We start from the raw sequence: 16,642 nt of genomic DNA, 5'->3' as shown, positions 1-16,642 counted from the left end.
AAATCTGCATTGTCTTCTTCATGACTGCTACAATAAGAATAGCTCAGAAAGAATGCAACATATAATTATATTGCTTAGTATGTCCATTGCTTATAGTATGTTGTCTATTGCCCATATTCTATTGGCTGTTGTCTACAGTCTATTATCTATTGATTATGGCCAGTATGTCTATTGCATATAGTAAGTCTATTGTACAATTTGTCTATTTCCTATAATCTATTGTCTATGGGCCAGAAGCTTCTTGTGGGTCGGTGGTTCTTTCCAGGGTTTTCCCTGGTTCTTCCTCCACCATTAATACTGGCAACCATGTATAGCCTATTGTGTGCTGGAAATGGCATTAAACCCTACAACAACAACAAATCTATTGTTTACTGCCTATAGTCTATTGCCTTTTGTCTATAGTTCCCAAATTTTCTGCACCAAGAATGTATGGAACTTTCAGGCAACTGGTATCATTTAAAAGCATCGGTAGTAGTAGTAAATAGGTATGGTAAAAGATCTTTCTGTTATGATGTGTCAATGGATGGTTGGACATAACAACAAAACAACTGTGTTTTCTACTGGGCATTAATACAACTATTTAGAGTTTAATTATTATCAAAACAAGCTGACCAATCATTATTATTATAAGAAGCTGACCAATCATTGTCATAGCAAACTGTCCAATCATTATCATGATAACAAGTTGACCAGGGGCCCCAAGTGGTCGAGTGGTCTAAAGTGCTCTCCATTATGAATCACTGCCATCTCACCTCTGTCTGCGTAGGTTCAAGTCTCGGATTTGGCCAATGTGGGTATGTGAGAAAGCTTGCATACTGGCCGCCATGTATAGCCTATCGTGTGCTGAAAAATGGTGTTAAACCCTACAACAACAACAACAAGTTGACCAGTCACTATCATAACATGCTAACCAATCACCATCATTATAACAAGTTGACAAATCACCATAATATAACAAGCTGACCAATCAATATCATAATAACAAGTTAACCAATCATTATCATTATAACAAGCTGACCAATCACTATCATAACATGCTGACCAATCACCATTATTATAACTAGGTGACTAATCACTACTCACAATTTTAGGAAATTCAACCACTGGATATGGAAATTTTTTGGTAGCTTGGAAGAATTCTTTTAAGCCTTTCTTCTTGGCCCTTATGATCTTCCTTAATTCTTCATACTGAAAGTCAAAACGGAAAAACCACTTTATGACCTTTTGCATACAAGGATAATATACAAGCATTTATTTATATACCTTAATGTAATTATGGTCTTTATGCAAGCATGTATTTATATACCTTAATGTAACTATGGCCTATATGCATGCATTTAATTATATACCTTAATGTAATTATTGCCAATATGCAAGCATTTATTTATATACCTTAATGTAACTATGGCTTATATGCAAGCATTTATTTATATACCTTAATGTAACTATGGCCTATATGCATGCATTTAATTATATACCTTAATGTAATTATTGCCAATATGCAAGCATTTATTTATATACCTTAATGTAACTATGGCTTATATGCAAGCATTTATTTATATACCTTAATGTAACTATGGCCTATATGCATGCATTTATTTATATACCTTAATGTAATTATGGCCTATATGCAAGCATTTATTTATATACCTTAATGTAATTATGGCCTATATGCAAGCATTTATTTATATACCTTAATGTAATTATGGCTTATATGCAAGCATTTATTTATATACTTTAATGTAATTATAAAGAATATATATATATATATATATATATATATATACACACTTAATGTAACTTTATCTTATATGACTGAATGAGGGACTTTAAAATGTATGGTTTTCTTGTATTCACTGTAATGACTTTATACTCAAAAGACTGTAACAGCTGAAGAATAAGATAAAAACTTGTATAAATACACATAATGTACAGGAAGTGAAACATAAAAGCATGCACATGATAACAAGTACAACCAGATGGACAAAGAGCCGTATTGGACAGACTTAATGACACAAGGAACAACAGAGAGACAGAAAAAAGTTTTTAAAGGAAGTATATTTCAAAATTGTTAAAGATCAAATTGAAAACTGTTTGTTTTGTAACTAAATTTGATATGGTCTGCAAAGATGTATACATGGTTATAAAATGGTGATAAACTTCAAATGGGAACAATTTCACAGTATATATATATATATATATATATATATATATATATATATATATATATATATATATATATATATTCCATTATAGCACAGATAGATATCAAGATAAAAAACACACACAAAAACTGATAGAAGGAGACACAACTATATATCAAAAGACAGATAGAGATTCTAGGAAAAGGGTGGAAATTGAAGAACACATCGTTCATTTACAACATTTTTGCCATCAATTTCAAAGTGAAATTAAATATATTCAGTAGTTTTCCAAGGCATTAATAGTAATTCCAGCTTAAGGTCATTGCTAGTTCCAGCTGGGGGTCATTGCTAGTTCATGTTGGAGGTCATTACTAGTTCCAGTTGGAGGTCATTACTAGCTCCAACTGGAGGTAATTAATAATCCCAGTTGGTCATTACTGATTTTAGTTGGAAGCCCTTACTAACTCTATTTAGGAGTCATTACTAATTCAACTTGGTCATTACTAACTCTATTTGTGGGTCATTACTAACTCTATTTAGGAGTCATTACTAATTCAAGTTGGTCATTACTAACTCTATTTGTGGGTCATAACTAACTCTATTTGTGGGTCAATACTAATTCAACTTGGTCATTACTAACTCTATTTGTGGGTCATTACTAACTCTATTTAGGAGTCATTACTAATTCAAGTTGGTCATTACTAACTCCTTTTGGAGGTCATTACTAACTTTATTTAGGAGTCATTACTAATTCAAGTTGGTCATTAGTAACTCTATTTGGAGGTTATTACCAACTTTATTTAGGAGTCATTACTAATTCAAGTTGGTCATTACTAACTCTATTTGGAGGTCATTACTAACTCTATTTGGGGGTCATTGCTAATTCAATTTGGTCATTACTGATTCTAGTTGGAGGACTTTACTAATTATATATGGGAGTCATTACTAATTCAAGTTGGTCATTATTAACTCTAACTCAGGGTCATTACTAACTCTATTTTGGGGTCATTACTAATTCAAGTTGGTCATTATTAACTCTAACTCAGGGTCATTACTAACTCTATTTTGGGGTCATTACTAATTCAGGTTTGGGGTTCATTTGGAGTCCTTACTAATTCTAGTTGGGGGTCATTATTAATTCCAGCTGAAGTCATTACTAATTCTAATTGGGAATTATTACTAACTCTATTTGAGGTAATTACTCACTCAAGTTGGGGTTCATTTGGGGTTATTACTAACTTCTGGGGGTCATTATTAATTCTAATTAGGGGTCAGTACTAATGCCATTTGTAGGCCATTACTAATTCCAGCTTTGAAATATCAACTTTTGTAAAGTCATGGTACTCACAAAAATGAAAGAAAATTTTGCTGTATGTAAAAATCAGTCATGACCCCACTGCAAAATTAAATCTTTTCTTAATGTTTTTTAGAGGCCTGAAATACCTTGTCAACACAGGTAAGTTCTATGTCCATCCCATACACCGCCTGAAACACAGAAACATAACATACAAATATGGCAAATGCATTTAATTCATACATCAAGTAATATACACTCTTAAACAAGTGTTTAATAACTTTACTATTGCGAAAGTTCAGTAATTACTTGTGCTATAACATTCTCAATAATTATATAAAATTCTCAAATTATTTTTCACAAATACACACACACACATATATGCACACAATGAAGAAATTATTAATCAGGGTTTGTTTTTTAAATTGATCTAAAGTTTAGCTATAGTGAATATTCAAGTATAAATTTCACACTTATACCATGAACCACAGCTGCTCTTAATGCACTGTATTAGCTATAGTGAATATTCAAGTATAAATTTCACACTTATACCATGAACCACAGCTGTTCTTAATGCATTGTATTAGCTATAGTGAATATTCAAGTATAAATTTCACACTTATACCATGAACCACAGCTGTTCTTAATGCACTGTATTAGCTATAGTGAATATTCAAGTATAAATTTCACACTTATACCATGAACCACAGCTGCTCTTAATACACTGTATTAGCTATAGTGAATATTCAAGTATAAATTTCACACTTATACCATGAACCACAGCTGCTCTTAATGCACTGTATTAGCTATAGTGAATATTCAAGTATAAATTTCACACTTATACCATGAACCACAGATGCTCTTAATGCACTGTATTACCTATAGTGAATATTCAAGTATAAATTTCACACTTATACCATGAACCACAGCTGCTCTTAATGCACTGTATTAGCTATAGTGAATATTCAAGTATAAATTTCACACTTATACCATGAACCACAGATGCTCTTAATACACTGTATTAGCTATAGTGAATATTCAAGTATAAATTTCACACTTATACCATGAACCACAGATGCTCTTAATGCACTGTATTAGCTATAGTGAATATTCAAGTATAAATTTCACACTTATACCATGAACCACAGATGCTCTTAATGCACTGTATTAGCTATAGTGAATATTCAAGTATAAATTTCACACTTATACCATGAACCACAGCTGCTCTTAATGCACTGTATTAGCTATAGTGAATATTCAAGTATAAATTTCACACTTATACTATGAACCATGGCTGCTCTTAATGCACAGTATTAGCTATAGTGAATATTCAAGTATAAATTTCACACTTACACCATGAACCATAGCTGCTCTTAATGCACAGTATTAGCTATAGTGAATATTCAAGTATAAATTTCACACTTAGACCATGAACCATAGCTGCTCTTAATGCATTGTATTAGCTATAGTGAATATTCAAGTATAAATTTCACACTTATACCATGAACCATAGCTGCTCTTAATGCATTGTATTGCACTTGTCAACAGAAGGTATGGGTTCCAATTCCTGCACAGACATAGCCGGATTGGTCACCAATGTGTGTCTTTACGAAAGGCACTTTACTCCAGTTGCTTAAGCACAATTTAGCTTGTAATGTGCTGATGTGTAATATTCACTCACTGAATGAGCAAACAAACAAAAGACACTGTGTAACAACTGATAAGCTGCTGTGTCATTATTCACCAACAATCAAACAAGAATATTGTGCAGTAACTTGTAAGTGTTGATGTGTCCCATTATTCACCATAGAAAGAAAGGATGCTACTAGGGCACTTTAACGTTATTAAATTCCTCCTATCTAAATGGCATGAATGCCGATCTCAAAATGATCAATGACAATGCTGAGTTATCTTCCATGTATCCTTAAAAAAATTGAATTTCACTTTTTTAAAAAAGAAAAGTTGTGCTGTACAAAAACATAAGTTTCCTTTACTTACAGTGTTTATGAAAAATTACCAAATCTATTGTAATCCAATCTTTTTATTTCCTTTCTGAGGTCTTCAGATCACATTGTACTGTACAATGCATAACAGCATCTTGAAAGAACAGATGAAAAATTACCAACAATATATAAAAAATCTTCTTTGTAATTAATAACTGGTCACTTAGCCTTTCATGCCATATGAATTTTACAGCAAGACATGTACCATAAATTATGTACTAACTTACAAACCGACTCCAACTGCAAACTACATAGCCCCAGATCTGCCACTGCATAATAAGCTGGCAGATTTGGGTCTTAACAGTTTGTTACGAGTAATCAGGAGAACAAACATCATGAAACCTGATCTACCAGTGCATTATGTGATGGTAGATCTGGATTTACATACATCTTATTCATGAAAATGGAGACATGTGTGTGTGATATTTGGATTTTTAACGTAGCTTTAACAAAATTTCAGATATATCGCTACAATGTCTACAGTGTGGCAGTTTATATTGATGTCTAGCACTGAGGCATCATGCTGCAGACATGTAGCATGATGTCCCACCCAGTCACATTATCCTGACACCAGGCTGACCAGTCCTAACACTAACCTCTTAATGCTGGAATGCTAAGCAAGGTAGCTGTCTGTACCACTTTTATAAGTCTTTCGTATGACTTGGCCAGGGATCGAACCCATGACCTCCCGCATCCGAGAGAGAGATAAAAGAGTTTATATAGGGATACAGACTTTAAAGATTAATTTCCATTTTTCAACAAATAACAATCAAAACCTGAGCAACTGCAATATATTTAATTAGGAACACAGCTCAATCTGTTTAAATTAAAAATCTTCAACATAATGGAGATATCAAAACAGTGATGTTGGTCATGTTCTGATGTCTTTTTGATTCTCTGATAAAATTATAGCTCATAAAAGCATCAACCAGAACATACAAGTTTCACATGATTACTCTCTTTAACATGCCTTATTTGACAGGTTACTTAAACATCAGCTGAACATTAACTTTTATTGGCGGCTGTCACACTTACCATCAATACTCACTCATAAGCCATGTCCAAAATGCAAACTGCACAGACCCTGATCTGCCATCGCATGATACATCAGCAGATCTGAGTCTATGCAGCTTGTTAGGAGTAATCAGTAGAACAAACAACAGAGACACTGATCTCCTGGCACATTATGCCATGGTAGATCATGGTCCATGTTGCTTTATGTTGGGCTTATAACTGAGTCACTATATATGGTATTTATTATAAACAGATCTTTATTTTTTTTAGACTGGTATATATAATTAAAACAAAAGAAAATTCAAATGACAAGAAATGAAGTTGTATAATTCATGGTCATACCTTACGCTCCTGTTCAATCCATTCTTCTCTATTAGGAAGCTTGCTGTATTCCTCTGGCTTTTGTTCCCTCTAAAAATATAAAACATCTGTTTTTTATTTACATTCTTGAACGACGTTCCTACATGAGAATATATGGTCAGTTTTCAGCAACCATCTGTCTAACAAGTATATTTAAAGCCTTCAGGACCCACTTTCACCAAAATGTCTGAAAGTTTAGGTCTAGACTTTAACCAATCAGATCTCTTAATTCTACACTTAGGTTTAAATTCAGACTCAAGTTTTGTTGGCAAAATCATGGCTGATTTTCACACAGGCACAAACATGGACTTTAATATATGAATGCTTACTGCACAACCAATGTTACAGTTACCTCCCTTGCACAAACACTTCAGAGTCTGATATTTACCCATTACTAGTTTTCCATTCTCATCATTTTGTGATTGTATTTACCTCCCTTAAATAGCCACCTCTCTTATAGAGTCACACTGATTCCATCTTAAAGGTGACTTGTAAAGTCAAGTTGTACTGTACTGAAATCACTCATAACAGACATATCCTTGTTAAGGGCACCTGGTTTTAAAGAACATTAAAGAACCTATTTTCTTCATTGATTTTCCACAATGAATGCCCAAATAAAGGACATCTGTCCATATATAAAAATATGCATAGTTCCTTGAGTATACCTTATACACAAGTTTGACTGCAAGTCGAGAAACAATGACTGGAATTCACTAAATGTTGTTAAGAAAGAATATTTATATAATTGAATGTTGGTAAGATTGAATATTGATAAAATTGAATGTTGGTATCAAAAATTGAATATTGATATAACTGAATGTCAGTAAGATTGAATATTGATAAAACTGAGTGTCAGTAAGATTAAATATTGATAAAATTGAGTGTCAGTAAGATTAAATATTGATAAAACTGAATGTTGGTAAGATTGAATACTGTTAAAACTGAATGTTGGTAAGATTGAATATTGATAAAACTGAATGTTGGTAAGATTGAATATTGATAAAACTGAATATTGGTAAGGTTGAAGGTTGATATAACTGAATGCTGGTAAGATTTACAGAAAGAACTGTTGATTTCATTTATTTTCACAGTATACCATTTTTTTAGGTTTTTCAAAGATTGACCTTTTTGTCATTTACAGTTAAGGTCTACTTTTAATAAGCATCTTAAACACCTATCACGAACAGTGGTTCTAACATTAACTTTTATGTAAAAGTATGAAATTAAGGTAATAATAACCTCCTTTTGATAACATATGCACAGTTATACTAGATATGCTACACTTCAATACATTTTGAGGCTCTACCTTAATCAGTGTCTAAGAAATTAACATCAATACAAACAATTCTGTTAGGTCAATGAAACATAAAATGCAAGTCACAATGACATGTCCTTGAAACACTGATGTATTTCCAATCAAGATGCATTCCTTTACTAAATGTAAAACCCTGCCATAACTAGTGCTGAACAAATATACTTAATGGCCAGAATTTGTCTAACTCAATTAAATGTTAAGTCAAGCAATGAATAATGTCTGGTAAACTAACTTATGTGCAAAAATCAGCCAAAAGTTACATTAACCTACATTTGAGTTACTCATATGTTACTCACAAAGATACATACCTTGACCAAGGTTCATAACAGCTAGTACAGACAATACCTGAGATACTCAGCACAACACTAAATTTGCCTTGAACATTGTTAGGCTATAGCCTTCACCAGCTTTCATGATTTTACCATAAACTTAAGCTCAACACTCACCTTGACAAGTCATAGCTATTAAGATAACTTGCTTCAGAACTCCAAAACTCAGACTGAACAGTTTGCATACAAATAGTCAATATTAAAACTGAAACTGATTCTGTAAAATTAAAAGTGTCTTATGAGGATAAGACGTAGAGGGCACATCAAGTAACACAAATATTTTCATTGCCACTTGCATGTTAGGATTTGGGAACTGATCCTACCGTTTCCACAGAGGGATCACCATTCACAGCATCCTGAAGTGATCCCACCATTTTCATAGAAGGATCATCATTCACACGATCTTGAAGTGATCCTACTATGTCCAAAGAAGGATCGCCAGTCACAGGATTTTGAAGTGATCCTACTGTTTCCAAAAAAGGATCACCAGTCACAGGATCTTGAAGTGATCCTACTGTTTCCAAAGAAGGATCGCCAGTCACAGGATCTTATAGTGATCATACTGTTTCCAAAGAAGGATTGCCAGTCACAGGATCTTGAACTAACCCTACTGTTTCCAAAGAAGGATCACCAGTCACAGGATCTTGAAGTGATCCTACTGTTTCCAAAAAAGGATAAAATATCACAGGATTTTGAAGTGATCCTACTGTTTCCAAAGAAGGATCACCAGTCACAGGATCTTGAAATGATCCTACTGTTTCCCAAGAAGAAAAAACAGTCACAGGATCCTTAAATGATCCAATTGTTTCCAAAGAAGGATCAAAGATTATAGGATATTAAAGTGACCCTACAATTTCCCCAGAAGGATCATCATTTACAGCATCTTCATATTCACAGTTTGTAGCATCCATAAATATTTGAAAAAATTGGAACCAAAATATAGTGAAATTACAATACATACTAGTTTTGCTTTACTTAATATTACATTTTTATAAATGAATCAATTTTCTATGTAACACAAACCACATCTTTTATGGTACTGTCTGCTCCAGCTTCCAACAGGTACTGTAGAATTATCTCCCCTGAGTTATCTGTGAGCGTATATGCATAGTGTAGACATGTTCTTCTTGCCTGTAAATAGACATGTAACAATGAGATATACTTGGCAGATTTACACAATCATGGCTCTTCTTGACTGTAAATAGGCAGATTTACACAATCATGGCTCTTCTTGACTGTAAATAGACATGTAACAATGAGATATACTTGGCAGATTTACACAATCATGGCTCTTCTTGACTGTAAATAGACATGTAACAATGAGAGATACTTGGCAGATTTACACAATCATGGCTCTTCTTGACTGTAAATAGACATGTAACAATGAGAGATACTTGGCAGATGTAGACATGTTCTTCTTGACTGTAAAAAGACATGTAACAATGAGATATTCTTGTCAGATGTAGACATGTTCTTCTTGACTGTAAATAGACATCTAACAATGAGATATACTTGGCAGATGTAGACATGTTCTTTCTCAACTGTAAATAGAGGATCTCAAATAGGTAATGATACTATATTGAATTACTGAAACAAGTTGAATAATGTCGAGTTCTGCGAGCTTTGGCAAGATTAAGCTGGACATTATTTAATGAGTTTTATAAATTTAATATTAAATCATTACCCATTTGAGATTCTTTTTATTACATAGCTTTTATTTCAGTAGAAATTATTTAGCTAGAAAGAAGAATGAATAATTTCATTCATTCTGAGAGACACTGTAAATTTCATTTGTTGTGCATAAAAAATAGTCCCAAGAAAAGTTGAAATAGTAAAAGTAGATTATACATTTTTGCTAACTATAAATCAAAGAACAAGCGTCCATCCAAACAAACAGAACATATTACAAAAAACCAAATCAGTATTGAACACAAAATCTCCGATGCATGTGATGTCACATTGTTTGATATGGTGCACAGTACTGGTTTGAGTTGGCCTACACAACACAGTGCCAGTGTTTACCTTCAAATTCCATATAACAACTAAACATTATATTGTTGCCATATTTTTGTGAAAAGATGATTGCTGGATGCAGAAATAAACATATTTACTATAAGGTATTTGTGGCCGGATATTTGCAGTATTTAATTTGGAACATTAGACTTACACAAATCTCTTTTTGAGTCAGACTTGCATTGCATATTTACCGCATAAATATGCTGTGGTTGGATAAAATTCTGTCAGTTGGGGAGACTGACTTATGTCTACATTCTTCTGTGAACAATGGTGAGTTTATTTACTTCTGTAAGTTTACATTTAAGGGGCCCGGAGTGGCCGAGTGGTCTAAAGTGCTCTCCGTTACAAATCACTGCCATCTCACCTCTGTCTGCGCAGGTTCGAGTCTCAGATTCAGCCAATGTGGGTATGTGAGAAAGCTTGCCAGTAGCTTCTTGTGGGTCGGTGGTTCTTTCTAGGGTTTTCCCAGGTTCTTCCTCCACATTAATACTGGCCGCCATGTATAGCCTATCGTGTGCTGAAAAATGGCGTTAAACCCCACAACAACAACAACAACAAGAAGTTCACATCTGAATCATGCTTGCATACATGGTGGATTCCATGCTACAGATATACTAGCTCTACACTCCCAACCCCGCTATCAACTGAGTAAGACTGTAGTTTTACTTGTAACAGCTCTGCTTGGTGGTTTTAGGCATTTTTCATGTTATGATATGTTATACATGACATAACAAACCCCTTTTGGATTAAATTAGCCATATTGAAACAGAAGTGACAATTTTCCCACAATTCCCTTTTGTGAGTCAAATCGAAATATGGCATGTTTTCCCACAGTCAAAGCCAATCAGTAAAGAGGCTACATCACAATAATTTCATGGTCTTATTTAAACCAATCAGAATCACATAAAGTGATATGTTAAAATGTGGTAATATATGAACCTGCTCATGCTACAGGAAAACTATACCAACCATGTGTAAATAAGATATACATGGAAGATGTACGATTATCTCTCTGAACTATCTATACCTGCCATAACACAATGTGTCATAATAAATAAAAACAAACATTATGCTGTTTACAGGTGAATTTGACTTGTATGCAGGTACATACAGTATGTGGGTTGCTGTTCAAGATAATGAGATACCAAGTCATATGCGTGTGTAGACAGAGAATAAAATCATGAGGAGATTAAGATAACACATAGCGTGTGTTAAGATAAGGTGAAATAATTTTTAAAATGTTTGTATCTTTATTGCAAAATTCCTCTTTATCTTTAGAAGATAGACATAAAACAGAATACCTATTTATGTAGGTTTAATCAAGCAAAATGGATCTCAATCAAGAAATGAGTGATAATTTTTCTTAAGAGATTTAATAATTTATTCGATATAACAGAGCATGAACTCATGTAATTTGAATGAATATAATAAATGACTGCAAATGTATGCCAAAATTATATCATAATCCACATAGTAGTTTTATAGATATGGCCAATTCAATTCAAGCACTGAAGTCAATGGTCAAGGTTAAACACCATTATGATTAATATAGTTTTGACTTCACTAAATCACATACAGTCTATCACTGATACATTGTACTACTATTTGACTGTTGTAATGTTCAATAAAAAAACACAGAAGAATACTATTAAACTATTTAATAAACATGATCTACATTATGAAGATGATTGTGGAACCAGTTTATAAGGCTCCTAGAGTTGTGCAACCTACTCCAGAATCTACATCTTTACACTGTGACAAGATAATTATCAAGTTACAATTTTATCAGCGTACTCCGAGATAAGGCAAAGACATGTACATAGATACTGCTAAAACATTTACATTGATATGGAAAAGACATGTACAAAGACACTGCATAAGACATGTACATAGACACTGCTAAGACATGTACATACATACTGCTGTGACATGTACATACATACTGCTAAGACATGTACATATATACTGCTATGACAAGTACATAGACACTGCTAAGACACATACATACATACTGCTAAGACATGTACATACATACTGCTATGACAAGTACATAGACACTGCTAAGACACGTACATACATACTGCTAAGACACATACATACATACCGCTAAGACATGTACATACATACTGCTAAGACATGTACAAAGACACTGCTAAGACAGGTATGTAGACACTGCTAAGACATGTATGTAGACACTGCTAAGACATGTACATATATTCTACTGTAACATGTACATTCATACTGCTATCACAAGTACAAAGACACTGCTAAGACATGTACATATATACTGTTATGACAATTAAATAGACTGCTATGACATGTACATATATACTGCTAAGACATGTACAAATACATCGCTAAGACATGTACATACATATAGCTAAGACATGTACATACATACTGCTAAGACATGTACATACAAATAGTTATGATATGTACTTACAAATTGCTAAGAAATCTACGTACATACTATGACATATACATAGACACTGCTATGATATGTACCAATATTTTACTAAGACATATACATACATACTGCTATGACATGTACATACATACTACTATGACATTAACATACATAATGCTAAGACATGTGCAAACAAATAGCTATGACATGTACATATATACCATAACAGGCACATACATGCTGCTAAGAAATGTACATAGTACATACTATGACATGTACATAGACACTAATATGACATGTACATAGACATTGCTAAGACATGCATACATACTGCTATGACATGTACATACAAATAGCTATGAAATGTACTTACATATAATAAGATATGTACATACATACTGCTAAGACATTTACATACATACTACTAGGACATGTACATATATACTGTGACATGTACATAGATATACATACAACTATGCCATGTACATACATACTGCTATGACATGTACATGCATAGTGCTATGACATGTACATACATACTAAGACATGTACATACATACTATGTCATGTACATAGACACTGCTTTGACAAAATAAAATTATATTCAACAACTATCAAAACTTTAAGTCTCTTTCAACCAGCTGTCATCTTGTCACATAACCAGAATGGACAAAACAGTTTCACAGGTATATAAAATTACTACCATCACAGTAAAAGAGCATGCATCAAAAATGATGATGATTTGCTGACTGCAGGAAATAATCTGAAAAATCATCCCAACAATTGTACCGAAAATAAAACCTCTTGTGATAACTGCATTTTCTATACATTTTACATTTAATAAAGTCAGCTTGTCACAAGCAATTAAAAAATTATAAATTTGTGGACAAATATAAAATGTTTTGAGTACCAATAGTTCAAATATGATATATTTTCTGCTAACTCTGTGGTGAAATAGGAATTGCTTGATCTTTACAATATTTCTTCTAATAAGTGCCCAGACAGCATTTTAAATTTCTAAAGAGGCATTTATTACAAGACCGCATAATGTGGTTTTCTCATTGACGCTTCTTTTCAGAAACTTAAAATGCCCTCTGTGCACCTATTAGAAGAAAAACTGTAAATGTCAAATATTCCTCTAATTAATATTCTAATTTTGACTTACACAATCCTGAGCATTTATGTCCACATCATGACCAGAACTGAGCAGAAATGTAACTATGTCCTCTCTACCGTACAGCACAGCCAGTATTAGTGGTGATCTCAGCCCCTGTTGACAAGCATGCCAAGGATAATTTCATTATTTCATCAATACATGCTCATTTTTAACTATCGTTTTCAAATACAAGACTCTGATATTGATACTTACTAATAGGTAAAACAAATTCTGAAATATGTTTCTTATAGCTCCATTAAAGCATCCATAGTGAAACTCAACTTACAATGGCATAACTACCAATAATGTCAAATCCTTAAATACATGACTGTCGTCTCTAATTCTTTTGATCCACACCTAATTATGCCATGATACTTCATGCACCCTAATCAATTTACATATCTAACATTACACTATTGATCCATACCTAATTATGCTTTGACCCTTCTGGCCTCCCAATCAATTTACATAGTGATTCACATCAATTATGCCTTGATCTGTCATGACTCTTATCAAATCAATTTACACAGTTAATATCATAGCATTGATCCAAACCTAATTATGCCTTGATCCTTCATGACCCCTAATGTAATCTACATAGTTGACATCATCTTAATGATCTATGCCTAATTATGCCTTGCTCCATTATGCCTCCCAATCAGTCAACATAATTAAATATTATACTACTGATACATACCTAATTATGCCTTGATCTGTCATGCCTCCCAATCAGTCTACATAGTGATTCATATCTAATTATGCCTTGATCCTTCATGCCCCTTATTAAAGCAATGTATATAGTCTATATCATACTTTGATCCATACCTAATTATGCCATAATCCTTTGTGACCCCTAATGTAATCTACATCATTCTATTGATCCATTCCTAATAATGCCTTGACATTTCACGCCCCCTATTAAAGCAATGTATATAGTCTATGTCATACTTTGATCCATACCTAATTATGCCTTGATCCTTCATGACCCCTATTAAATCAATCTACATAATTAATATTATACTACTGATTCATACCTAATTATGCATTGATCCTTTGTGACCCCTAATGTGATCTACATAGTTAACATCATTCTATTGATCCATACCTAATTATGCCTTGATCCTTCATGCTCCCTATTAAATCAATCTACACAGTTAATATCAAACTACTGATCCATACCTAATTATGCCTTGATCCTTCATGACCCCTGATGTAATCTACATAGATAACATCATTATATTGATCCATTCCTAATAATGCCTTGACCCTTCATGACCCCTATTAAAGCAATGTATATAGTCCATATCATACTTTGATCCATACCTAATTATGCCTTGATCCTTTATGCTCCCTAATGTAATCTACACAGCTGACATCATTCTGCAGATCCATTCCTAATTATGCCTTGATCCTTTGTGACCCCTAATATAATTAATATAGTTAACATCATACTATTGATCCATTCCTAATAATGCATTGACCCTACATGACCCCTAAAGTAATCTACATAGTTAATATCATACTTTGATCCATACCTAATTATACCTTGATCCTCTGTGACCCCTAATGTAATCTACATAGTTACCATCATTCTATCGATACATTCCTAGTAATGCTCGGACCCTTCATGACCCCTAAAGTAATCTAAATAGTTAACATCATTCTATTGATCTGTATCTAATTATGCCTTGACCCTTCATGACTCCTAATAAATCTACATAGCTGAAATCATACTATGTTATGAACACTAGACTTGAGACCAGATGAGTGCAGGTTAAATTCCTGCCAAGACCAGACCAAATGAGCTGGCATGGTCTTTCTCTCTGCATGATATTTTACTTGCCTAGGAATATAACCTTAAGTGTGTTGATGTGTTATTATAATTCAAAAACACTGGTGACATAATACACTGTAATTTCTTACTGCGATGAAGTTATAGATCCATCAGATTAACTACTGCATCAAGATGCATGTGACTCTATACAATTATTTTAAATAAAAGATATGTGACACACAGGAATTTTTCCTGACTTTGCATTTGACTACATAAACTGAGGCCATTCTGATTACAACACAAAGACTTTCTCATTCACATCCTTTACCTCAAACAATAAATATCAGCAATACCAACATTAAATTCACACAGTCAGTACAAAACCTAGGTATTACTCTGGACAGTACTCTCACATTGCACCAACATGTCATGAACATATGCAAGGCTACATATCTTGAGCTGAGATGCATCAGATCCATTTGCAAATATCTTTCAGTTGATGCCACTAAAACACTTGTGTGTTCATTAGTACTTTCAAGACTGGACTATTGTAACTCAGTTATGTCTGGTTCATCTCAATATCTACTCCAAAACTTCAAAAAGAGTCCCACGATCATAGCACACCTCCCCGCTGCTCTGAATCCTATACTGGCTATCCATTCGATCCAGAATCAAACACAAAATTTGTTCTCTGTGCTACGTTTCACTGACAGACTCTAGTCCAACAAACCTATCTGACCTCACCCATGTGTACACACCAGCAAGATACTTACGCTCCTCTTCTGACAATCGTATATTCATTATTCCCTTATGAAAACAAAGTCATATGG

The 16,642-nt window shown here is 33.4% G+C and overlaps 1 protein-coding gene across 2 annotated transcripts in view; it reads right to left on the bottom strand.

Annotated features, from left to right (window-relative positions):
• LOC149790473 (uncharacterized) overlaps window positions 1–16,642 on the bottom strand; it is an 83,200-nt gene that overhangs the window by 12,324 nt on the left and 54,234 nt on the right. For both annotated transcript variants that reach the window (XM_089972526.1, XM_089972527.1), the window contains exons 17-21: window positions 14,048–14,152; window positions 9,483–9,590; window positions 6,798–6,866; window positions 3,588–3,629; window positions 1,084–1,188 (exon numbers count right to left, since the gene is read on the bottom strand). In XM_089972526.1, the coding sequence (XP_089828652.1) occupies window positions 1,084–1,188; window positions 3,588–3,629; window positions 6,798–6,866; window positions 9,483–9,590; window positions 14,048–14,152 (429 nt within the window). The remainder of the gene's footprint in view (window positions 1–1,083; window positions 1,189–3,587; window positions 3,630–6,797; window positions 6,867–9,482; window positions 9,591–14,047; window positions 14,153–16,642) is intronic.

This window comes from Sinohyriopsis cumingii, chromosome 10, assembly GCF_028554795.1.
Source record: "Sinohyriopsis cumingii isolate HCF-2022 chromosome 10, ASM2855479v2, whole genome shotgun sequence".
Taxonomy (NCBI): Eukaryota; Metazoa; Mollusca; class Bivalvia; order Unionida; family Unionidae; genus Sinohyriopsis; species Sinohyriopsis cumingii.
This window is presented reverse-complemented; position numbering and strand designations above follow the sequence as displayed.